This window comes from Grammomys surdaster, unplaced genomic scaffold (genome assembly GCF_004785775.1).
Source record: "Grammomys surdaster isolate TR1022 unplaced genomic scaffold, NIH_TR_1.0 174, whole genome shotgun sequence".
In the NCBI taxonomy this organism is placed as follows: Eukaryota; Metazoa; Chordata; class Mammalia; order Rodentia; family Muridae; genus Grammomys; species Grammomys surdaster.
The window spans coordinates 24,472,954-24,496,654 of record NW_021604622.1 but is presented as its reverse complement, the minus strand read 5'-3'; the positions used below and the strand labels follow the sequence as shown (position 1 = coordinate 24,496,654).

The following is a 23,701-nucleotide window of genomic DNA, read 5'->3' as shown; positions in this document are numbered from 1 at the left end:
GAACACTGTAGGAGAGTTGGTTCCTTCAGCTGTGTGGATTTCTGGCATCAAGCTCAGGAGTCAGGCTGGGCAGCAAGTGCTTGTTAGTTACCTGCTGAGGTGTCTTGATAGTGTTGATACACAACCTTTAAGAGTTAAGAGTATTAAAGTAATGATGGAGCTGGAGAGAAAGAAGGCTCAGCAGTCAGAGTTCTTACTGCTCTGGCAGGGACTTAGGTCAGTTCCTAACACTTACACAGTGGCTCAGAACTGCCTGTAACACAGCTACAGGGAATCCAGTGCCCTCTTCTCCCTTCTTAAGCGCCAGGCATGTAGGTGGTGTACATACATACACACAACATAAATAAAATGTAAAAGGAATAATGTTAGTACATACTAACAGAATAACCTTATGATACATATGTTTTCCCAAGGTGAAAATCTTGACTGTAACGTCTAGTAGTATTTTAAGTCTTTGAAGATGTCTTATATATGGATTATTAAAAGATAGTCACTTGGCTTTTGCATTTACTCGGTTTACCTGTTTTGGTTAAGTGAAAACTTCAGATTGAAAAGGGAAGAGTATTTTCAGATATTTTTGTGTGTTTGTTACTATGTCAAAACTGAAGTGATAATGTATCTGAAAATGTCAATTTTTAAATGAAAAGATTTAGGTCAGATGTTAAACTGGCCTAGGGCTGGGGAGATGGCTCAGAGGTTAAGAGCACTTGTTGCTCTAGTACAGGACCCAGTTAGTTTCCCAGCAGCCACATGGTGATGGGCAACCGCACTTCCAGGGCCTCTGATTCCCTCTTGTAATCTGCAAGGGCACCAGGCATGCATGTGATACACAGGCATATACTCGTACACATAAAGTTAGTAAATCTGAAACTGATTTTTAAAAGAATCTCTTCGTTTGATGGTATGGATGCTTCTATATGTTGTGAAATGTACATGGGCAGTTCATTTTTGACAAAAGTACAAAAGTAGTTCCATAGAAGATATACATTTTTTTAATAAATGATGCTGGAATAACTGAGTGTCGATAGGAAAATGAACTTGGAGCCATGGTCCTTTCAGTAAATCAAGGTTACTTCAAAAAGAATGTTAGACTCGGTTGAAAAAGCCTAAAACCTAACTAGGGTTTTTTTTGTGGTCTTGGACTAGGTTGAGACTTCTGGAAGCTTGATCTCGCAAAGGATTGTTGGATGGCTTTGCTACGTTTTTACAAAGGTTCTCATTTGATAAATAAGCGTGCCGTGTGTATGAATGGGCTTTATTCGCCAGTCCTTAGAAACAAGGCACACCTGAGGTGGACTTCATGACCATTATGCTAAGTGAAGAAACAAGTTGCAAAAGCCCACATTTTATGTGATCCACTTTGTATGGATGTCCGATAGACAAATCTCTGTAGAGAGGAAGTAGATTAGTGGTTGCTTGAAGTGGAAGGCCTGATAGAACTGCTGTGAGTTACAAGGTTTAAAAGTAGTGATGATGGGGTACTATAAATAACTCGTGTTGAATTGCATACTTTGTGATTTAACTTCATGGTGTATAAAGTATACTGTACTTTAAAAAGAAAGCTAAATTGCATTTGTGATATTCTAAAGAGAGTAGCTAAACTGATCTGGTAAAATGACTGACCAAACCAAGTCTTAGCCCTTGTAAGGTCTGAAGTAGGTCAGGTCTTCATTAATAGGGCTGTGAGAAAATGATCATTAAGCCCGGTGACAGTGCAGGAGGAGCAGGAAAGTACCTCCTTCCTCTCCAGTGCCTGCCTGCCTGCCAGCACCGTTTACTGACAAAACTGAACTGAAAAAAAGAAAGGGCAGGTGGTGGAACTTAGGCATTGAAGGGGTGACTTGAGGCTGAGAATAGTTATTGCTTCTGCAGCTAAGCCTTCTCCCCAAGCTACTGGCAAAATTCTCCTTAACTTCTGCGATAGGTTGGGGCCCTATACCTGCAACTTAATTGTTTCTGCTGGTTGTTAGAACCAGATCCATACAATCTTTCTTTCTTTCCTTCATTCTGTTTTCTGAAGTGCTCCTTATAGACAGACTCTTAATACAAATTTAGTCTTTCGGGAGGCCAGAAAGTGTAGTTTTCAGGAAAGGTTGTTGTTTTGTTTGCATTGGTAGTAATCTAGGAAGGTAAAATAAACTTGGGGGTATAAAGGGAATAGGAGTTTCAGTGTCTTTTTATTGTCTGTGAGGTGTATGGATGTGGATGTGGAGTCAGAGGAAAGGTCTGGAGAGTCATTTCTTGCCCTCCTCTTTTATGTGGCTTTGGGGATTGGACTCAGCTTGTCAAGCTGTGCTTCAAATCCAAATGCCATTACCAGCAGAGCTGTGCGGGGGCGGGGCTGGGGGGTGTTGGGGTTTTCAACAGTGTATGATGCCTGCCTCCTAAATCCACGTTTAAAAACAAAAGATATTTTCACAGACAAAGAATTTGGGAATCAGAGATGGGGTGTCATGGAGCTTAAGTTGTCCTTGAAGTTCCTGTGGGAATGGGAATAGTTTTGAACTTATTCCATATCCCAAGTGCTAGGATTTTTCTGCTACAGTACCTAGCAAAAATGAACGTTTAAAAATAGAATTTGAGCAGCTAAAATATTTTATTGCTAGAATTGTAAAGTAGCAGCATTGAAAATAGATTTTAAAATAGCATATATTCTGATTACAGTTTCCCCTTCCACAACTCCTCCCAGTTCCTCCCCACCTGCCCTCCCATCCTGATCCACACCCTTTCTGTCTCTTCTTATAAAAACAAACAGGCATCCAAGGAAGAATAATAAGATAAGACAAAATCAAGCTGTGTTCGGACAAAACAAACAGAAAAAAAGGATGTTCCTCATTCCCCCCAAAAAGCACAGGAAGCATATAGATGCACAGAGATATTTGCACACACAGGAATTCCATAGAAACATGCAAAGACCTGTAAGGTGAAAAAAAAGTTCTAACACAACATTACAAAGACACTTCACAGACGCTGCTGAGTTCATTTTGTATTAGTACTGCTGGCCATGGGCATACCTTTACATGTGGTCTGCTTCCCTAGTGAGACCCACTTGGGTTGGAGCTAGCTTCTGGGTAAGGGGTTGGGGTGTATATCCACTTGTCTCAACTGTAGAACTCCATCTGGTTCAGACCCAGTAGACCTGTGCTTACTGCTGAAGTCTTTGAGTTCATATGTGCTTCCGTCATGCTCTGTTTAGAAGGCCTTGCTTCCTTGGTGTCCTCCATCCCCACCAGCTCTTAGCTCTATTCTGATTATAACAGCTCCAATTTTTACATTTTCTTTCTTAGGCTGTTTTTATTTTTTGTTGTTTTGGTTTTTTTGGTTTTTTTGTTTTTTGGGGTTTTTTTTGTTTTGTTTTTAGGTTTTTCGAGACAGGGTTTCTCTTGTAGCCCTGGCTGTCCTGGAACTCACTCTGTAGACCAGGCTGGCCTCGAACTCAGAAATCCGCCTGCCTCTGCCTCCCAAGTGCTGAGACTAAAGGTGTGCGCCACCACCGCCCGGCAAGCTGTTGTTTTTTATTGAGAAGTAGAATGTGTTTATTTTTTTTTTTATTCCTGCTTTGTTTAGTCAATCTGCATTTTTTCTGTGTACACATACAGTTTTAAAGGAACTATATTCCATATAATGAAAAGTATACAATTAATGCAGATCTTTTCACATATGTAGGCTAATCACAAGACATCCAGAGTAATATTTTCAATCACACATTTTTAATATTTGCCTATTATGATTGAAGCTACTAGTTGTAAACATTTTACTGGCAGATAATAAAAGTTTAGTTTTTGCAGATGAAACAAGGCCAGCATTGTTTGGATCATGTTGCTGTGTATATTCTGGATAGGATGTGATAAGAATGGCAGTGTACCTTTGTGGGCTCCTGCTCCAAATCAGTGAGGAACCAGTCAGTTTTCAATAGAGAGCATTGAACAGTAGCCTCCATCAGCACTTTCTAAGTCAAGGTCATCAACATCAGGAAAAGTGAGAAACTCCCAGAATCAAAAGAAACCCAAGGAGACATGACCACTAAGTGTGTATGGAATGTGCAGGAGAGGAGCCTTAGGCAAAGACTAAGAGATTCTCAGCCAACAGTGGACTTCAATGATAATGGATCCGTATTGGGTTATTAAACTTAAGAAAGTGTAACAAATCCTGATAAGACATTAATAAGAGATACTGTACTGAATTTTCTCTAATCTCATAACTTCTGTAAGTTGACTGTTCTATAAAAATAAAGTCTACTAGTATTGATAGTAAACTCTGAAATCATCACATTTATCACCAACAGAGCTAGGAGATGTTCAAATCATTTTACAGAAATAATTTTCAAAGGAAAGAAACACAGGACTGGAGAGATGGCTCACTAGATAAATGCTTACCATGTATGAGGGAGGGCCTGAGTCCAGATCCCAGCACCTGAGCAAAGCCGCCAGCACAATAGTCTGTCTAATCCCATTGCTTCTGTGGGAGACAGCAGATGAGACAGGAGAATCCCCAGAAGAATTTGTGGACCAGCTAGCCTGGCATATGCAATGCCTTTCTCTCTCAAGGTAAGTGGTCTCAAGGACCCATACCTAGGTATTGGCCACTGTGGTTGCACACACATACATCATGTGCACACGTACACTTGTTACACTCCTATTAAGACGCCAAGAAAAAAGTAGAATAAAGAATTCAGACATAATTTACAGAGAATGACAACTTGGTACAGTATTTGGAAATGTTCAGTTTGGCTAGTAATCTTTGTGATTAGCTGCTGCACTCTCTAGTGTTTTTTTTTAATCTACATTCAGTAATGTGTTTCACTATAGGAAAACTTGCTGTACAAATGGGAGAGCATAACAAAGTCGAAGGAATAGATGGTAAGGATACCATCTTAGTATATTGTGTCAAATCGTAGTTAAAAGGCGTGTGATGGGGCGGGAGAGATGACTGATGGTCAAGAGTGCTTGATGCTCTTTTCCAGGCCTAGAGTTTAGTTCTTAGAACCCACTTTGAGCAGGTCACGATAACACATTGCTCCATCTCCAAGGGTTATAGTGTCCTCTTCTGGTCTTTGAGTATCTCTGCATGAACGTGCATGCACGTACAGGTAGACAATATTTATGTGGAAAAGGACACAGCGAACTCAGGAGGTGGAGGCAGGAAAATCAACAATTCAAAGGATAGTCTCAAGTATGCAGTGAATTTGAGGTCAACCTGGATTGCTTGATGCTTTATCTTACAGTATCAGCACTCCCTGCTCTTCCTGAAAAGGCAGTTAATTTCCTAAGATAGACCTGGAAAATAATAAAACGTGTTTGGGTTTATTTTTAGAAGTACCATGACAAGGCAGGTGAGATGACATAGCCAGTAAAAGCACTTGCCACCAAAGCTGGTAACCTGGATCCTGTTTCTGGGATCCACATGATGGAAGGGGAGACCTGACTGTTGCAAATTGTTCTCTGCTCTCTAGATAGGAGATCCACGGCACATGCACACGTTCTTGCACACAAAATAAACAAATGAATTCATTCTTGAAAGCTCTCTTGAACCTTGAGTGTTTTGTGTTTTACTACCTTGAAAGACGGGCTGAAGAGTTGACTCAGTGGTTCAGAGTACTTGCTGCTTTTCCAGAGGACATGCATTTAGTTATTAGCATCTACAGGGTGCTTGTAACCATCTTTGCATCTGATGCACATACATACAGGCAAAACATTCATGAATCTAAATCTTTAAGAAAACCACCACAACAGAGTAGAAAATTAGTTTTACTTTCTCCTAAGAACTAATTAAGGATGTGTGTTAGACTCCACAATTAAAAATTTCTGTTCTCCAGAGGAAGGGGAAACTGTAGTCGGATGTTTTGAAAACAATTTTTGTTTTCTTTTATCATGTCTCCATAATATTAATGGGAATGTGATTGTTCTAATACTTCTGTAGAATTTATTTTTACTTGGTATGGTTTAGAAAATTTAAAACTGTTCAAAGAATTTTGTGTATTATAATTGATAGAAAATTTCCTGGTGTGTTCATGTTTCTGTTTTTGTCCACATAGTACATAGCCAGTTATAAATTGAGCATGCACTTGAGAATGAACAAAGCTAGTTGAAAAGGCACTTGAGCCGGGTGGTGGTGGCACAGACCTTTAATCCCAGCACTTGGGAGGCAGAGGCAGGCGGATTTCTGAGTTCGAGGCCAGCCTGGTCTACAGAGTGAGTTCCAGGACAGCCAGGGCTACACAGAGAAACCCTATCTTGAAAAACCGAAAAAAAAAAAAGAAGAAATGGCACTTGAGTAAAATGTATATTGCTAGCAGCAGAGAATGATTGTTAAGGCTTGCATTAATACATACTTCATTATATAACTGATGGGAAACAATGCAATATTAGAATTCCTTTTAGTGGATCCTCCTACTTGAGACCTTGCCTGTCATTGTTTTTATACAATAAAAGTAAGGAAACAAATGGGTAGATTCAACTCTGATGTGTGTGTGTCCTATGTGAGGACTGGCCTAGAACTACTTGTTCTTCCTCTTGAGGACCTGTGTCTAGGCCGAGTCACCCTCCATGTGGTGCTTCTGCACTGTTGCTGCCTACCCATTAAATCCCCAGGTTATCAGAGTTATCAGATCAGCTCTGATGCTATCGCAACACTCATGTGCAGAGATCCCTCACTGCTCAATCATTAGTGATGTTTGTGAGTTTGTAACTATGTATTATAATTGCCTGCTTCTTGTTACTCACTCTTTCCTGTTACCATGTGTATATGTTTTTGAGTGCTCCTACATTAATTTGTGTATATAAGAAAGGCATAGTATGTGTAGGGTTTGGCATTGTTCTTAGTTTCAAGTACTCACTGTTCTTGGTATTTGTTTTCTGTGGCTAAAAAAAGAGTTTTTGTTTGTGAGCTTTATTTACTCTACCTTCTTAATGCTGCTGCCAAAAGCATTACATACTTTGTAATAGTCTCTGAAGTCTTTTAAAGGATTTTTACAAGTATTCTCTATTGAGATTGAGAAGTTCCTACTTTCTTTTTTTTTTTTTCCAAAGGGGAGGGGGTTTATTCAGGGCAGAGGGCAAAGGTAGGGAGAGAAACGGGAGAAGATGGTGGAGAAAGAGGAGAGAGAGAGAGAGGAGAGAAGTGGAGGCCGGCCATGACCACGTGGAGAGAGGGGGAAGGGAAGGGAGGAAGGGCGAGGAGAAGCTAGAGGCAAGAGAGGAAGAGAGTAAGAGAAGTTCCTACTTTCAAATCTTACTTTTTTTTTTTTTCAGTAACTGTTTTGGTTTTTGTTACAGTGGGTTCTTTATCTTCCGTGTCTCTGAAAACTTGATGTTTCTTATCTTTCAGATTTGTTTGTCGTTGTTTACAGGATTATTTTTATGATAGCTGCAGCATCTATTGGCTGGGGTTTTTAATTTAGGTTGAGGTTTTCCTTATGCTTGGTATGAGTGGTTTTTCAATCGTATCATAGATATTTCTGCTTGTATTAAGCCTCTGGTTCTTACTAAAATGCTTGGTTTTGTTTGTTTCTGATGTGCAGGTAGAGGAGGCGTGCCCCATTACTGGAGCTGGAAGTGAAAGCCTCTCCCCACCCTTGATGTCAGTGGTGGTGCTTTGTCACTGCCCACTGGGCTTTCGGGTCCTCTGAGGCCCTCCTGAGACCTGCAACTGAGAAAAGTGCTTTCTTATTTGTGGAAGTTGTAGTCACAATTAGCTTTTTTTTCCCCCTTCAAATCATCTTGGTGGGTTGTGTTCTTGCTAAGTTAGGTGGTTTGATACCTTGGGCTTTCACTGGCAGAGGGAGGGCTAGGATCACATTTTTTTCCTGTAGTGTTTGTCTTGGGTACAGTAGTAAAAGTTAAATTAGTTGTTGACATTTGGGAATGTTGAGACAGATACTATTTAAGTTTTCTCTTTCCACCTATTGTCAGTGCAGTGTTCTTCATGCTGAAAGATGGGTCAGTGACATGAGAAACTCACTAATGTGAGTTTGCTTATGGCTGTGTATGTGCTAAGCTTAGCCACGTACTGGAGCCCTCTTGTAGCCTCTGTCCTCTACGGTTTTAAATAACCACAATATTATTTCTATTCTGCTTTTTTATTAACAGCTAAGAATTATGCTTAGGATTTCTTTGTATATCCTTTGCCTTAGAGTATAGTCTGTGAGGGATGTATGAATATATTGCTGGTTTTAATTTTTTTTATTAAGGTTTCTTTATTTGAGGCTGGAGAGATGGCTCAGTGGTTAAGAGCACTGACTGTTCTTCCAGAGTTCAATTCCCAGCAACTACATGGTGGCTCACAGCCATCTGTAATGGGATCTGATATACTCTCCTGGTGTGTCTCAAGACAACTACAGTGTACTCACATACATAAAATAAATAAATAATAATGATAAAAGTATTTCTTTATTTTTACTTTGTGTATTTTTGTGAATGTGTGTGTAGCTGCTTGCATAAATGTACACTTCTGTGTGTCAGTATGCACAGAAATGTCAGCTGTCCTCGAACTGGAGTCACGTCTGTGAGATGTCTGATACGAGTACTGGGAACCAAACCCTGCAAGAGTAGCAGATGCTATTAGCCTCTGAAGCTCCTTCTCCAACCCTTGCTGCGTTTTCTTTTTCTTTCTTAGTTTTAAAATTAGATATTTCTGTTTATTATTGTGTGTGTATCTGTGGACATGGGTGTGTCACACACTGTATGTGGAGGTCAAAGGACAACTTTGAGGCCTCTGTTCTGTTCTTTTACCTTTACACGTGGTACCAGCAGTAGAACTCGAACCATCTGTCAGATATACACAGCAAGTACTTCGACTTGCTGAGCCATCTCACCAGCTCCATATTGCTGTCTTAAAGTGTCTTCATTTCTTTTTTGTGGCTAGCCATGGTATATGCTTGGGTTTATTGATTTGTTTGTATTTTCATTTACAAGTTGCTTATTTCCCATTTTGATATAATTTTGTTTTGTACTTGCAAAGATGATTTCCATGGTTTTGAAACAAAATGGGGCTGGGCGGTGGTGGTACACGCCTTTAATCCCAGCACTTGGGAGGCAGAGGCAGGCGGATTTCTGAGTTCGAGGCCAGCCTGGTCTACAGAGTGAGTTCCAGGACAACCAGGGCTACACAGAGAAACCCTGTCTCCAAAAACCAAAAAAAAAAAAAAAAACCAAAAAAAAACAACAACAAAAAAAAAAACAAAAAACCCCACAAAAAACAAAATGGATGAGCAGTCTACAGTTACCTTCCTTTTTTTCCTATATAGTCTGAGTGTAAGAGGCCCTTAATAATCATTTTACTGATCTGTTTGGAAAGGGTCATTACCATTATCACATACACACACCACCACCACCACCATCTCCAAAGAGCCAAAAAATGTATCAGAACAATTACTAATGAGCAGTGGTCCTCAAACTTTAAAGAAAGAACCCACCCACAAGTACATGAGGAGTTGTACTCAAGTTTAGTTTACTAAAAAAAAAAAAAAGTTTAGTTGTACTAAAGTTTAGTTGTACTAAATCAACTTTGAGGAGTTGATTGTTGAAATGGGGGCTGCTGTGCTGTGTGCTTAGGCTAGGTAGTCTGTGAGCTTCCAGGCTCTTGTCTGTATCACCCATCTTGCTAAACAGGTGCTGGTATTGCAGATGCAGGTGCCTGCATGGAGCTTTTTATATGAGTTCTAGAGGTCACACTGCAGTTGTCAGACTTAAATGAGGCATTTTTTTTTTTTTTTACCTGCTCAGCTATCTTCCTAGTCCTGGCTCTCAAACTTTTGAGGTTTTAACATACATTTATACTCTTAAAGACCCATAAGAGTTTTATTTGTTTTATTAGAAAATAAAATGGAACCATTTTAATTTCACTGCTCATTTAATTTAAATAACATATTCATCCATTATGGTTTTATACATACTGTTTTTCATAAAACTATCTTTTGAGCTGGCTGTTGTTGGTGCATGCCTTTAATCCCAGAATCTGGGAGGCAGAGGCAGGCGGGTCTCTTGAGTCGGAGATCATCCTCATGTATAGAGTGAGTTCCAGGACAGCCAGGCTGCAAAGAGAAACCCTAACTTGAAAAACCAAAACAGGGCTGGAGAGATGGCTCAGTGGTTAAGAGTACTGCCTACTCTTCCAGAGGTCCTGAGTTCAATTCCCAGCAACCACATGGTGGCTCAACTATCTGCAATGGGATCTGATGCCTTCTTCTGGTGTGTGTCTGAAGACAGCAATGGTGAATACATAAATAAATAAATCTTAAAAAAAAAAGAAAAACAACAACAACAAACCTCAAAGAAACTCTTATCTTCTAAATCCTCAATTTGGTTAGAAGAGTGGGTTGTTGGTTTTTTTTTTTTTTTTTTGGTTTTGGTTTTGAGGCAGAGTTCTTCTGTGTTCTCCTGACTGTCTTGGAACTTGCTATGTAGGTCAGGTCCTTGAGTGCAGAGATCCATCAGCCTCTGCCTCCCAAGTTCTGGGAGTAAAGGAGTGTGCCACCAAGCCTGGTTTATATTTACAGTTGTTTTTAATGTCTAGTTAATAGAACAACAGCTCTTCTTTTTTATCTGTGGCAGCATCCAATATATTGTATCATGTGCTCTCTACAGATGCTACTGTAAGCTGGGTGTGGTGCTATATTGGAACATTTGGAGACTGTCACAGGAGAGCACTGAGTTCAAGGTTAACCTGGGCTACATAATGGGATCCTATCTTAAAAGAAAGAAGGAAAGGAAGAACAGAAAGAGAGCCCTCTGTAGACTGGCTCATCAGTGACTGAAGAGATACTACTCAGGATTGTTAGAAGGTAGTTCTGACCTTTCAGTCTCTGAATGAGGAAGGGACAGTCTGAACTCCCAGGAGCCAGGTCTCTGCCACTCATCGGTGTTAAACAGAGCTTTGGGATTGAGTTTAAGTTGGTTGTCTATGCATGACACTATGTTTGTTGGTTTGTCTCTGAAGTGGATGGAGGCCTTCTGAAAAAAATCAGTGTCCTTTCCAGGTGTGCCCCTAAGGAGATTTCCCTATCTTAGTCCTTCGTGTCCACAGACTCCCTTCTACACAGGTGAACACCCCTGTAGTTCGAAGTTGCCTTGGTCCCAGCGCTGCTTTCTCCACTCACCCACTCACACAGAGTTGAGTTGCCTTGTTAGCTATGCCCATGTATTTTCTCACTCACTCACCCTTGTCCTTGTCTCTTGCTGACTACAGTGTACTAGTAAGTTCCATATTTTGCTCTTTCCCAATTCATACTTGGTAGCTGACCAGTTACTATTTCCCTCCCTGGAGAGTGGGTAATGTGACAACCCCATTTGTGTGAGCCTGACTGTGTTACTGCTGTCTTTCTTTGCATCATGTTCCAGTGGAGCATTCTCAAAGGACGGCTGTTGATACAGGATCCCATATCTGTATTAACATCATCCAGTCTACTTTGTTAATCTACATTAATGAATAATTGCGTCAGTACTCAGTACAGTGGTGACATTGGGCAGCATTTATCTCCTGCCTGGATAACTGGTAATTTACCCAGGATACTCCTCTGCATTCATGGTGCTAGTGGCTCTGGTACTTGTAGATCAGCCTTTGACACTTTTATGTGTCAGTTGCACTGCCTACTGTGCCCATGACTAACCTGGAATCCAGATGATGGGGAATCTTCATTCATTCCACAGAGAGGGCATGCTAAACTACTACAGAGGAGGGCGGGGACATGCAGATCACTAACTCCCAAGCAGGAAAGGGGCAGTGAGTGGAAGGAAGCTCCTGAGCTCTCCCACAGAGGAGAGAGCTCTAAGGTAGAGCTCTTTTGTGGGCAGGGGATGTGACGCTTCCATATAGATAAAGAAAGATACTTCTCTGGTTGTTTGGGAATCAGGGAGAGTAGTGTCATAACCTGTTAGGGTTTCCTGACTATCTGGTGTCCTTTAGCTTTGATAAGTGGCATTCTGTCACTCAAGAATGAGCAGCCAAGTGTCTAGGACGGTGCAGCATAGTCAGTTCTCAGCTTGTGTGCTGCTAATCCAGAGGATACCATGGGCCCCCTCTCAGTTCATTAGTGAAGCAGGAATCATCAGGGTTGCCATTATTCTCCATTGAGTGAGGAATTTCCCGTAAGAGAGCAACTCAGAAACATTGTGTCTTTGTCCATTTTGCACATTGACAGTTACTCTGGAATTAATTTTCACTTGGCTGTGAGGGTCAGCTGAGAAAACAGTTTTAAGTAATAGCAATAGTCAAATTTCAGAATGAGGTACTGCAGAGGACCTTTTAGGAGAAATGAGCAAGAGAACACAAAAGCTCTCTTGAGGTTTTCCTCCATGCTGCGTGCTGGCTACAGCAGGTGGGAGGATGGGATGTGTGTGCCTAGAGCCCTTTGGTGCTGGGGCAGGCCGTGCAGTCCATAGTTGCTGACTCCTCAGCCCTGGGCTGCTGTAGCTCTGCTTAAAGAAGCTTCTGGTTCCTCATTCTCTGGTAGGAGTCTGCAAGGTCCTGAGGTGCTGTCCCCAAATCCTAAGTGTGTGTGAACACACGCCTGTTCAGAAAGGGAATCTACTGTGGGTTCCTCTGCTGTTTTCATCTTAAGTCCTCAGACATGATTTTAAAAAATATTATTTTTAAAATTATATTTCCTTTTTATGTGTATGGGTATTTTGTCTACATGTACCATACCTGTGGGGACCAGAAGAGGGCATCTGGTCCCCTGAAACTGGAATTACAGACATCTGTGGGCCACCAAGTGGGTACTAGGAAAGAAATCCAAGTCCTCTGGAACAGCAGCCAGTGCCCTTAACTACGGAGCATCTCTTTAGATCCCTGAACATTTTTAGAAATGATCTTATTTTAAAAATAATTTTTAGGTTGACATACAAAGCAGTGAGCTTCATTCTGGCATTTTCATGCATGTCATTATATTTTGTTCTCATTTTTCCTTCCCTCAGATGCTTTTGTGTTACTTAAACCCTTAGAACTGAATTTAGACTTTTTAAACATTACACTGTTGGGACACTGTTATTTGTGGGTAGGTGACATGATTCTACTTATTTGTTTGTTACAGGAAAATGCAAATGTAGATAAGTGTGTGTGTGTGTGTGTGTGTGTGTTTAATTTTCAATTTCATTTACAGACCTTTGTAAGGAACAACTCGTTTTAATCCATTTTGAAGGAATGTACTTAGATTCAGGTGTACCCCTAATTATAAGTTTTATCACAACTTTCAGCTCTCCATCTTATTGTTTAATGTGATAGATTTTACCTTTAGCACAATATATTCTTGTTTTGTTGGTCTTTTTGTATAAAAGTCATACCCAAAGGTAATCCCACTTTTTCTCCTTTGTTATCAGATATATGTCGAGTGTGTCGGTCAGAAGGAACACCCGAGAAACCTCTTTATCATCCTTGTGTATGTACTGGCAGTATTAAGTTTATTCATCAAGAATGGTAAGTCATTTGGAAAATTGTATAGTTCTTAAATTCAATTTTGTCATTTCTGTAATAAAAATGATCATTTCAGTGAACTTGCCCCATATCACTATTTTTAAAACTTTTGTTATAAAAGTTTAAAAGTTGAAAAGAAATTATTCATAGTTTAATACCTAGCATGTTATTTTGGTATACTGTGGATATGCTAATGATAGTCTGTTGTTTACTTCTAGCATGGAGAACTTGTTTTGGTTGTGGAAATAATTATGCTTTTCTGGTTTCAAGTGGCATAATAGCTTATATTAATTAAATACTCTGTGCCAAGTGGTTGCTGGAGATTGAACTCCGAACCTTTGAAAGAGTAGTCAGTGCTCTTAACTGCTGAGCCATCTCACCAACCCCTGCTTTATACATCTTAACTCACTGTTTGCAAGAAAAGTCTGCAACGTTGTTATGTGGATGAAGAAGCAGAGCATAGGCCAAAGGAACGACGTGTCTGAGACGCATGCTTGCCAGGGGCAGAACGGGAATTCTGACCTGCTCACTAGCTGCGAGCACTGTGAGGCCGGCTTCGAAACCGATCCCGGCCCCTGGGTTATTCAGTATTATTCAGTTCTCATTTAGCTCGGAAGAATTTAGGTTAATTACATCTTTTTATTAATACAGTACATACTGGTTTTATATTAAGCTGTTTTTAAGTTTTAGGCTCTTAGACAGGACATATAAAATGTTAAAATATTCCATGTTTGAAATGTTGAAAACTATAAAAGTTCAGTAATACAAAAAATTATTAACATGAGTTTTCAATGAAACTGTGATGTTGCTTTGTTTTAAACACTGTATTTACGAATATATTTGTAATTACAGCTTAGTTCAGTGGTTGAAACATAGTCGGAAAGAATACTGTGAATTATGCAAGCACAGATTTGCTTTTACACCAAGTAAGTTTGTATGAAAATTTCATACAGTTTTCTCTTTGTTATTTCTATCAATAAAAGGTTTTCTCTTTGTTATTTCTATCAATAAAAGGTGTGTAAAGAGTTTGAAAGCAGAATTTTCAACTTCATTGTCTTTGATAGTAATAGAAAAACCTGTTCCACTTAGAAGGCTATTTTAAGAATTATGCTTTATAGGTGTTTTGGTTTTTTGTGTGTTTTTGCTTGGTCGCAGACAAGCTTAAACATGCACAGAGGGGTTTAGTGAGTGCTTGTGAGTGCATTTGGCTTTCAACTCATTTTGTTTGTACTCTCGTTTTTACTATATTCTGTAATCTTTTCTTAGTCTATTTTTTTAAGAAATCCTGTTTTAATTTTATCTATTCATTTTCAGTATGTGTCACTAAAACATTCCTTCCTTTTATGAGTCATTATACCTCTCTGCAAAAACAATGATGCTTTGATTTCATCAGAATGTGGCGTCTTCAGTGTGCTTTCCCATCTGAGTTGGAACTGTGATGTTAAAATGGTCGTAGAGGAGAACAAGTCTTAGAGCACGTGGTTGTTTCTTTTTGAAACCAATTTTTAAAAATGTATGGGCATGTGTGTTTGACTGTGTGGGTGAGCATGTACGTGTGTGTTGGGGGAGTATGTTGCACAGATGTGTATGTGCCACAGATGGATATGGGGTGCCTTTTTTTGAGCCCTCTGTAACAGTCAGGTCTGTCCTGGAACTCACTGTAGAACAGATCGGGCTCAAACTCAGAGATCACCTGCTTCTGCCTCCTGAGTGCTGGGATTAAAGGCATATGTCACCATGCCCTGCTGGGGTGTCCTTGATTTTATTGCTTTCTAACATATATTACGGAACCTCATTTGAATTCACAATTCCTCCCCTCAGCAAGTTTGGCCAGCGAGCTTGCTCTGAGGTCTGCTGTCCCTACCTTTTGAGCACTGGAATTCCAGGCAGGCCATGGCTTTCATGCCTACCCAGCATCACATGGTGCCAGAGACCCTAACTCTGATCTTCAGGCCTGTATACTGTCTTCCCAGCCCCAGGAAAAAAACTGTTGAATCCATGGTTTGTAAGGCTAGAAATATTTTTCAGATGTCTAAAATTTTAAGTATAATACTTCTACCTGTTGATTTTATTGTGACTATTAAATAAGCAGGACTGTATTAGCAAATTGTTAAAAAATGGAAGCAGAGTCCTTCACTCTGGGGATCCTGGTGCACTGCACCTGGTGGGTTTGAAGACCCTGTGCTGCTCACTCACTGCCAATGCTGGAACTATCATTCATCTCACTTGCTCTCCGACAGGCATGATGACTAAAGTCACTGCACTTTGTTTGCTTGTCGCCAGCAAAAATGTTATTACTTGTGTTCTTTCATAGTCGTTACTTTTCTCTGGTGCATGAGCATGTTATTCTTTGTGAAAGTGTATGGCACACATTAATACCTGTGGACCTTTACCTTGAGGCCAATAGGCGTTCACTCCCCAGCTGACTTTCCTCCTGACACTCATGCAATGTTTCCTGTAGCCCTTTGTCAGGAAGCTCTGCTGTCCTTTACACCAAGTGTCCTGTTGGCTGGGTGGTTTGTGGCGAGCGCAGGCTTGCCCTTTGTTACTGCTTCTTTCTTGTTTGTAGCCAAATAGTTCTGTAGGACCACTCTTTCTTTTTCTTTTTTTTTTTTTTTTTGGCTTTTTCAAGACAGGGTTTCTCTGTATAGCCCTAGCTGTCCTGGAACTCACTCTGTAGACCAGGCTAGCCTCGAACTCTTGAACTCAGAAATCCACCTGCCTCTGCCTCCCAAGTGCTGGGAGTAAAGGCCTGTAGGACCACTCTTGAAGGGTTTTTTTTTTTTTAATTATTTTTTGGCTGCTAAAGATTAAACCTAGTACGTTATCTGTGCTAACATGTACCTTGTATCTGAGCTAACACCCAGCATGGTCTTTTGTTTAGTCTAGTTTTAGTTATTTTTCTCCTCCCCTGGCCCTGTTTTATAATTTTAGATCATTGAGTTTATATGACAATTCCTTGTTTTGGCCTCTTTGGGAAAAGAGATGTTTGAAAGACAATATGTATTATCTGGAGGGATCTTTTTTAATAAATAGCTTTTACTGGAATAATTCTTACAAAGATTATTTTTTTTTAATTCAGGAATATTCTTGAACCACATCTAAGTTGCATTTTGCAAAGATGTCTGAATTTATGATTGGAAATTAAATACGATGTTAGAATTGAGAAGAGGGTTAGCTCAGTGACATCAGTGAGCTGTTTGTTCCAGTGAAATTGCTGTCACAGGCCATTGGGATGCTGTGTCTAGCACTTGAATTTAGAAAGTCCTCTGGTAACATGCCTGCAGAATTCCTCTTGCGCTTGTGTCCGTTTTTGGATCCTTTATAGCTGGAGAAGCCAGGTTATCAAATGGCTGGCCTCTTACATATGTGTAAACTAACACTGTTTGAGATTCAAGTCTGTGGGCTGAGGAAGTAGATGTCTTTCCTCTTGATGCCTTTTCTCTGCCCAGTGGACTTTATGTAGCCATTTCCATATTTTAGTTGTGGTTTAGATAAATAAATAACTCTTATAAATATAGTATTATTGAAATGATTTGAAAATCATTAGATTATAGGAAAAATAAACTTAAGTGTGGTATCTCTACATTGTATTTATGAATTAAGTTACTTAAAGATTCTCATGAAATCTTGAGTAATTTTTCCTCTTATAGTTTATTCTCCAGATATGCCTTCACGGCTACCAATCCAAGACATATTTGCTGGACTAGTTACAAGTATTGGCACTGCAATACGATACTGGTTTCATTACACACTTGTGGCCTTTGCATGGCTGGGAGTTGTTCCTCTTACAGCATGTGAGTATTCATTCCTCTTGCGGAGTTATCTATACATTTTGTAACTGTTTAATATTTTAATTGTTGCCTACTACGTGAATGATGTTTAATTATAATACCATGTGTTAGGAAAGAAACCATCTTCAGTAATTTGTTTCTGGAGGGAGGAAGGAAGGAAGGGTGTTTTTCTTAGACGTGAGTCAGTGTTGATACACAGCAAGGACAGAGTATGTAGACGGGACTCTGTGGAGCAGGGTTTAAATCCATGTCCCTCGAGCTCCACGTCTCCTTACTTAGAGCCAGCTTGAGGACCGGCGGAGATAGAGACCATACACAAAGTGGCAAAACAGGCACTGTTGGAGTGTGGCTTAGTGAGCTAGCTAGAGCCAGTGAGTCCTCCTCCATTGTAATTCAGAGGTGCCGGACTTAGTAACTACCTAGCAATTGTTCTACAAGGTAAGATCCTGGAGATGAAGAGCTGATAATTTCTGTTAGGAAACTAACCATAATAAAGGAAAGAGACCACAAATCTAAATGTTTCTAATTTTCTAGAGCCAGGTAGGGTGCTGATGGTGACATTATACTCTCAGATTGTCCTACAAAGTGGAGAAAAATATAAAATCAGCTTGTTGAATGCTAGAAGACAGTGACACTTTCCAAACATGACAGTTTTTTAAATGTAAATCCCTTGCCCCCCCGCCCCCCCAATAGACTCAGTTGGAAGAACAAAATGCAGATACTTCCTTAGATGTTAAATGTGTAGTTTACCACCTTCAAGTTTGAAACATACATACCTGTAATTCTGTCACTGGAGGCCGAAGTAGTAGGATCCCGAGTTTGAGGCCAGCTTGGTCTACATGGGACATAAGAAAACAGAAAAGGGAAAAAGCATTCAGTTATAGTCAAACATGCCTTTCTAAAATCTACAAATAAAACAGTTCTGAACAGGTGGATTCCTGCGGTCACTGTAGCAAGCTTGATTTCTGTTCTGACTTTTCATGTGTACACATGTACGTCAAATTTGTCATACCATAAAAGATATGTTCTTACAGACTCTTGTTTTTAAAGCATGAGCCATCCTTCTTTCCTAGTACGTGCCGGATTTTTAGGGAGCTCTAATGCTGTTCAGCTCATTTTCCTATTGACTGACACTGGGTTTGTTAGTTTTACTTACATAAGCAATTACTGTCGTTTGCTTTCTTTTGTATGGTTACGATGTAACTTCCATTATTGACGTCCTTCCCTACCTTTTTGACTTGACCTTTAAAAGAGGCCATTCAACTCACTGAAATTGTGGTCTAAGACTGAGGACAATGCTTAAATTAAGAATGTACAAGAAGTGTTCTGAAGGAAAACCTCAGCATATTCCTTAGTCCATTTCTAAAGCTGCAGTCTTGTTAACTCACTCTCGGTAGAATTCTACCTTTCTCACTGAAAACCATTCTCCCTTTACTGAGTAAAGAAGGGAAGGGATGACAGACAGCGAATGTAGTACAAGTATGTAAGCTTATCCCCGACTAGCTTAAAAATACATGAGACTCAGACTGGGCTTACTTTATTTGGCTTTGACAATTATTGGGGTGGCGGGTGCACCCCTAATCTGCTTTTATAACTTTTTGGCCTGGCTACCTCCCTTGTGGTATACCCCAAAACTTGCTGTTTCTCCTGGCCATGTGATCATGTTACCTCTTCTCTCTTGGCACTTTCTCTCTCCCTTTTCTGCTCTCTCTGTTCTGCCAGGCTCAACCTGGTATCTCAAAAATCTACCTACCTCTAATCCCAGCAATCTTTATTTAACTAATAGTTTCAGGAGCAAGGTTTGCACAACAAAAGGGATCACTGGTAGGCCTCTACCTCAGGGTATAGAATTTAGCATTACAATCCATAGCAACAGGGCACTCCTCAACCAGTGAGATTCTTTTATGCTTGCCCTTTCCCTCCAAGACTGTAAGCTAGTCTTTATTTGAGACCTTTTGAAGCTGGTTTTTTTTTTCACCCCAAAGTCTTTTTAAAGCAATTATTTTCTCTATGTGTGTGCTCTTGTAACTTGGGTATGTGTGGAGATTAGAACAGTTTTGGAGGTTGTCCGTCTTACTGGTCTCTGAAGGTGTCAAAAGGTTATGTGCTGAAGCAGCTTCTCAGTTTAAAGATGTGTGTTTCCCAAGCTGAAATATTTGTTTTTTTTTTTTTTTGAATAGTTACTAAATTTTGTAGTTCTAGTTCTAATAACAATATTCATCTTATGGTCTATATGATTAATTTAGCACTTCCCCCAATATTTAAACTCATGCAATAAAACAAGTGTAAGACACCTAGACCTCAGGCTGTAGTTCAGTGCAGAGCTCATGTGTGAGGGAGGCCCTAGTTTCAATCCTGGTCCTGCAGAGACCAGCCAACATTGTTGTGGAGAACTTAGTGTTTGCTCACTGTGTAAAATTCTCTTAGGGTAGTAGTCTGAGGCCAGTGAGATGCCTGAGCAGGTAAACACAGGCTGGCCTCCGAGTGTCACCTTGGATCCCACAGCAGGAGTGTAAAACTCAACTCCAGAAACTTGTCTTCTGACCTCATCCCACCCAAGCAAATAACCAATGAGACCCAGCCTACAAAGACTAAGAACATTTACTTTATTGGTGTCCATGTTGGTCCACTTTACCTTTGCTTCTTGAGCCAGCCGTGAGTATATGATGTAAACTGTGCCCTTGTTTGTAGGCCGCATCTACAAGTGCTTGTTTACTGGCTCCGTGAGCTCACTCCTGACACTGCCTCTAGACATGCTGTCAACGTGAGTATTTATTCTGAGGGGGACGTTTGGGCACTGGAAAAGGATGTCTTTTCTCATGTAGTTATTCTTTTTTGTTTGTTTTGTGTTGTTTTATTTTGAGACAGGGTTTCTCTGTCATATAACATCCCTGGCAATTCTGGGGAACTTGCTCTGTGGACTAGTTTGGCCTTGAACTCACAGAGATCTGCCTGGCCCTGCTGTCCGAGGGCTGGGATCAAAGTACGCACCACCACGCCTGGGCACCACCATGCCTGGGCACCACCACACCTGGGCACCACCACGCCTGGGCACCACCACGCCTGGGCACCACCACGCCTGGCTCATGTATTTTACTCTTATGGCCTAAAGGCTCATCTATGAACACCAGTTCATTTTCCCCCTAACTATAGTTCTGCTGCTGTAGCAGAAATTGGTGTGTGTGAGTTCTGTTTCTTTTAAAGCAGAAGACTTAAGGAGCCTTTCGGAAGGACATGTAAAACTAAAACACTTTGTGCAGTTTGAGTTGTATGCTACTGGATTTGTATGTTGAGCATAATTTTAAAATGTTAGTAAGATCTAACTCTTGGCCCTGCACTGAGTATTATATAAACTGTAGAAAACAGTGTTTTCCTGAAAATTCTACATATGTACCACATTTGGCAGCATGTTGTGTGTGGATGATTTAGGTCATCTCCAGGCAAACCATCTTTTTTCTTGCTGCAAAACAAAGTTCAGACAAACGTAATGGTGTCAGACACCTTCCATTTTATTTGTTCTAATTCTGGAGGTTAGAAATTGAGCTTGGGCTTAGATGAGCTGTTCATCTGTTAAGCTTACCTAAACCACATGTCTTTTATAGACGTTGATTGTCTAAGAAGGACCTGTCTGAGGTGCCTTAGTTCTCCACATGGCCTTTCATCTTCTCAAAGACTAATGGGGCCTTCTCTTCAAGGTGGACTTGGGGAACACAGTGGCCTGGGAAAGTGGGAGCTCACAAGGCCTTTCCTGACACTTGTCTCTGACACTTAGGCATCCCCTAACTCAAGTCTAGGAAAACACAAGGCTAATTCAGTTTGAAGACATTAGAGAAAGGAACTTTTGAGGTTTGGTTCCACTTGAAATCTACAGGAAGCAGTTAGTTGTTTGGCAAGGAAGATAGAGAAGGACTGTTTCAGCCTCAGTTCATCATGACTTGGATGGTGTAGAGGAGCCGTTAATAAGCGATGGTTAGGAGTCCTCCTTGATTTCTGTAGACACTGTAGGCAGGACCTCCTTAGAGGCAAGGACAGAGTGTGGAGCTGATAGCCTGAGAGACCTCTCAGACTGACCTTCCCTTAAATGGACACAAAAGGAATCAATTTTCTAAAGTCTATCAATATTTTTGAGTTATTCTTGAATTTTGCTGAAGTCAGACATTGACAGTGAAGGGTGAGCTTCTTCAGAAAGAAGGAACAAAAAAGCTTCCAAGTGTTCCAAGTCTCGGGTTTCCCTGGGAGGTTCCTAAAGGAACCACACTCTACTACTTTGGAGTTGCCTTGGTATTTTGTTTGGTTGCATTAAAACTAGATTTTTTATGTGAAGAGTTTCTGTGCCATATGTTGTGAGTTTCTCCATCCAGTCCATGGTGTGCTAAGTGTCTTCCTCAGCCTTTTTTCTTTATGTTGCTATTAGAGCAGGCGCCTTTCTCATTGATGACTGTGCTCATATATGGACTTCTGTGTTGGTAAACTTTAAAGTTCTGTGAAGAGGATCAAGCACAGTCGCTCACTCAAATTTAGTAAATTTTATAAATGTGATGTTTGGTTTTGTTGAATTTTCTTTCTTTCGTTTTTTGCTTATACTCCTGTTACTTGGCTATTCTAAAAGAATACGCTGAATAGTTAACAGCTGTATAATCTGATGTATTTTATATTTACTCAATATAAGTATGTAATAATATATAAATTACATATTATCTAGCTTACAAGTTAGAATTTAACATTATAACTAAATCTTTTGAAGCAATTGCATTTTACTGAAAAATTAAGATTTATTTTTCTAATTGCTTTTTACAAGTGTTCTTTTGAGTTAATTGTGTCTAATTATTATTATTATTTTAAAATAGGGAAAATTTGTTGGCAGATTGCTTGCAGGGCTGTTTTGTGGTGACCTGCACACTTTGTGCATTCATCAGTCTGGTGTGGTTACGGGAGCAGATCGTCCACGGGGGAGCACCAGTCTGGCTGGAGCACGCTGCTCCGCCCTTCAATGCTGCGGGACACCACCAAAATGAGGTGAGCCCTCACTTGACATGTGTCTTACATGGGCAGCGCAGGGAAGTCCTTTTCACTCTCAGCAATCCAAACCCTTGACCTTCATGTGCCTTACAATGTGCTCATGTTATAGGAGGGACAGTGGAAATGAAAAAGTACATTTCTGAGTGTCTCCTAATGTTCTCGCTAGACTGGGAACAGTGTTAGAGGGAATACTAAAACACTCTTGCATTTTCTCTGCCTGAGTCAGCAGCTTACGTGGGCCCGGAAGGTAAGAGCTTCCTGTGTCTATAGCTGAGTGGTGGCTATGCCTGTAGTCCACAACAGGAGGCAGAGGCAGGATTAGCTCAGTGATTTCCAAGACAGCCAGGGCTACATGGTAGAGAGATCCTTTTTCAAGCCACATGAGTGTGTGTGTTCGCACGCACGATAAAAACTTCCTAGATAGATTTCTGACATGCTCCACAACGTTTAGGAGTGCTCTCTACTATCCCAGCTGTTTTCTTCATGCAAAATGCCTTGTCTTTTCTCCTGTGTAGGAAGAACCTTTTCATAAGTAGAAAACTTGGGCCAGTCACAGTAGACATGCTTGCATCCTAAGCTAGTAACCACAGTTTGGATTCCCCAGAAGTCACAGTGGACAGAGAAAGTTGTCCTGTCATCTCCACACATGCAGTGTGTTTAGATCTATGTACGAGGGCATGTGCACACACAACACACTAAAGAAAAGAATTGTGTGCAGTTTTTTTACAGATGATAATACCATGCTCAAATACAAGGTGCTTGCCAGACTGTTAGCAGGGTAGTAGTATAGCCAGTGATTTTTAGTATCTGGCCTGCTGGGAAATTAGGACCCACGATGTTATACAGTAACTACTCAGGGAAGTGAAGGGTTCACATTTCATACCTTCTTTTCAGAGAGACAGTTGGTCACAAACTACTCAATGATAATTCATCTTTGTTCCTATGATCTGTTTTTTGTTGCTTTTTAAAAATATTTAGATGGTAGCAGAGAAGGATTTCAGACTTAATGAAATGAGAGTACACCTTTTCCTGTGAAAAGCATATGTACAAACTCTACACCACAAGCCCTGGTGCACACTGGGTCTGGCTATGGAAGGCAAGGCCTTGTGCATGCTGGGCAAGCACTCTCCCATTGAGCCACACCTCTGGTCTTTTGTTAACTTTTAGATTGGGTCTGATGTGCAGCCAAAACAAATCTCAAACTCCCATTCCTCCTCCCTCTGCCCCAGGAGCAGTGAGGGTGCAGCACCATGCCTATGCAGGTACTGCTGGGAGTTCAAGGTCAGCACTGTTGTTACTGCACCTTGTAGTCTGAAGCATTCTCATTAAATCTCAGTGAAGTGTTTAGACAGTTAATTATAAGTATATCTTTGCATTTGGTTATTGGCAGAACTTTGATTTGTAACTTTGATTTGATTTTCTGGTATTGAGGGTTGAGTCCAGGGCTTCACACTTGCTCTGTGCCTACCATCCCGCTGAGT

General features: G+C 40.5%; 1 protein-coding gene across 1 annotated transcript in view; it reads left to right on the top strand.

Annotated features, from left to right (window-relative positions):
• March6 (membrane associated ring-CH-type finger 6) overlaps window positions 1-23,701 on the top strand; it is a 69,550-nt gene that overhangs the window by 8,174 nt on the left and 37,675 nt on the right. Inside the window, exons 2-6 of the mRNA XM_028767568.1 lie at window positions 13,314-13,410; window positions 14,260-14,333; window positions 17,061-17,204; window positions 19,893-19,965; window positions 22,049-22,217. Coding sequence (XP_028623401.1) covers window positions 13,314-13,410; window positions 14,260-14,333; window positions 17,061-17,204; window positions 19,893-19,965; window positions 22,049-22,217 — 557 coding nt within the window. The remainder of the gene's footprint in view (window positions 1-13,313; window positions 13,411-14,259; window positions 14,334-17,060; window positions 17,205-19,892; window positions 19,966-22,048; window positions 22,218-23,701) is intronic.